General features: G+C 39.3%; 1 protein-coding gene across 1 annotated transcript in view; it reads left to right on the forward strand.

Moving 5' to 3' along the window:
* Positions 1-2,297, forward strand: part of LOC101847575 (poly(rC)-binding protein 3) — a gene marked incomplete at its 5' end in the record, with an annotated part of 80,523 nt that overhangs the window by 48,591 nt on the left and 29,635 nt on the right. Inside the window, 1 exon segment of the mRNA XM_035969071.1 lies at positions 1,895-1,966. Within this exon segment, the coding sequence (XP_035824964.1) occupies positions 1,895-1,966 (72 nt within the window).

Here is a 2,297-nt window from a genome sequence, read left to right on the forward strand (position 1 = left end):
TATTAATGTATATGTCAGAGCCCTAATACATGTATTAAACAGGCTTTCGTGTACCTATTTGAGCTCCGGAAATGATTTTTGGATCATTTTGTCTCTCCTTCTCCTCCTCCTCCTATTTCGATGTGTAGCGATGTCCTTGTACGTTACATGTGTGTAATATTCTGGTGAACGTTTTGCGCCCCTTTTTGTTGATGCACCTTATGCCAAAGCCTGCCCTTAGAGGGATAACTTAATGTCTAGCTTGTGATCATGTGTAACTTAGTTTGGACTATCTACTTTTGACGATGCTGAATGATTTAGTGATATATTCATAATATTGTGCCCTATTATATACATGTATGCACCTATACATGAAAATATATATGAAGATAAAGAAACCAGAAAGATGGATGTGGAGTCTTCTTGAGAAATTGCCAAAAGACATGATGGTGTTATGGTGATCTGTTATGGGGGCCTTAGCTTTATGTTTGTCGCAATCATGGGAGGATAGAGATAGGTCTTATTAATAATTAATGACTTACCCCTCTCGTCAGATCCTGATCAGTCATAGTTTCAGTTGAAGTCATTAGTAGCAGCTTACTCTCTGTTGATTGGGGTATCTTGGTCTAGAGGTTGAGGTGTAAGACATTTATCTTTTGTATCAACATTCTCCTTCTGTAAGTTTTCGGAGTCTCTTTGGTAGCAGATCTAGATATGGATAAATAAACCAACAGATGAAAAGACAGCAAATGTAGATGAAAGGACAATAAAGCTGGGGATAGATGACAGAAAAGATAATTGAATGGACAACCGATCTGGAGAGATAGATGAATGGACAAATAGGTGAATGAACAAATAGATGAATGGACAATAAATGAATGAACAGCTGTGTATAGATGCGTGCATGAACAGCAGTTATAGAGATCAGTGGACAGCAGACCAAGAGATAAACGAATGAGCTAGTAGGTGAATGGTTAACATAGATGAAAGACAAGCAGATTCAGAGGTAGATGAATGTATAAACAGCTATGTGTAGGTGCTTGCATGAACAGCAGCTCCACGATTAAAGAACAGCAGATCTAGAGATGCTTATAACTGCCTCAGTTCCAGAGGTGAATAAACAGCCAATCTCGAGATACCTAGCTAAGTATAAGCTGCTATGTTTTGGTTGCTTTACTTACAATTCATGCAATGTGTCTGTTGGTGGGAGGACTTTTATAGAAAATGTCTTATTTATTCCCTTGAAACAGTATGCATGATAGAATGTGATTTAGTGATTTACCTCCTCTACTCATTTTTGTTCTGTGCCTTGCAAATGTTTGTTGAAAGTGAAATTGCTTTTTTAAAATCTGGCCTCCTTAAATTAACAGCAGTGCCTTTTTCAGACACAGGGTCATCGGTCTGACAACTGAACATTTCCCCCTGGCCTTCAAGAACAATCTGTGTTGCATGTTTTTTCCCTCTTTTTTTTTTTTGTCTTTAGTGTTTTAACCCACCTGTCAGTTCAGGTTGATGTTGTTGTAAGGAGCCACGCCCCTAAAATGTCTGTCCGCGGAGTGAGAGAGAAGAAAAGCGAACCTACTTCGATATCAGAATATCAAATCTCATGTTATTTAGACATGCCTAATGAACAACTAATGTGTCTTAACTCTTCGTTTTATTTATTTGTTTCCTCTATTTAACTGCCTGAACGACCTAGAATGTTATGCATTATTATTGCTAGTTCTTTTTTTTGTTTTGTGAATTGAATAGTGCCATTTGTTTATTTTGAATCCCTCTGTTTCATCATGCATTTGTCTTGTTTTTATTCTATCTATCGCCATTCATTTATGTTTTTTTGTTTACTCTTTTAACCTTGATCATAGAGTGGACTGCGCACTAACCGGTGTGTACGTTTGTTTGTTTGTTCCTGTAGGTCTAGGCCCTGCGGCCCTTCCACCTCTGTCGTGGCCCGGCCCTCTGCCCCCACCACCACCACCTTGCCTCAGTAAGATTTTCTCTGTGCCATTTAGTGTAGTCATATGTCCACAGGAGGGCGGCACACTTTTGGATCAGTCTTCAGCTTTGATACATTTGAAACCTCCCCCCCCCTCCTCCCACTTGCCCCCCGCTCCTTCTTCCCCTTTTCCTTTCCCTATCTTCCGACCCAGGCTTCGATCAGACAAACAATTTTTTTGTGTCTTCGCGCAATGAGCAGAAATATTAATTGTTATAAGTGATTCAAAAGCAGCCTATTAATCTCTTGAAAATTAACCCGTGCTTAACTTGCTCAGGTTGCATTTTGATGATTTGAAATGCATGGCGCCGTTTCTTGTTTC

Source organism: Aplysia californica, unplaced genomic scaffold (assembly GCF_000002075.1).
Source record: "Aplysia californica isolate F4 #8 unplaced genomic scaffold, AplCal3.0 scaffold00112, whole genome shotgun sequence".
NCBI lineage: Eukaryota > Metazoa > Mollusca > Gastropoda > Aplysiida > Aplysiidae > Aplysia > Aplysia californica.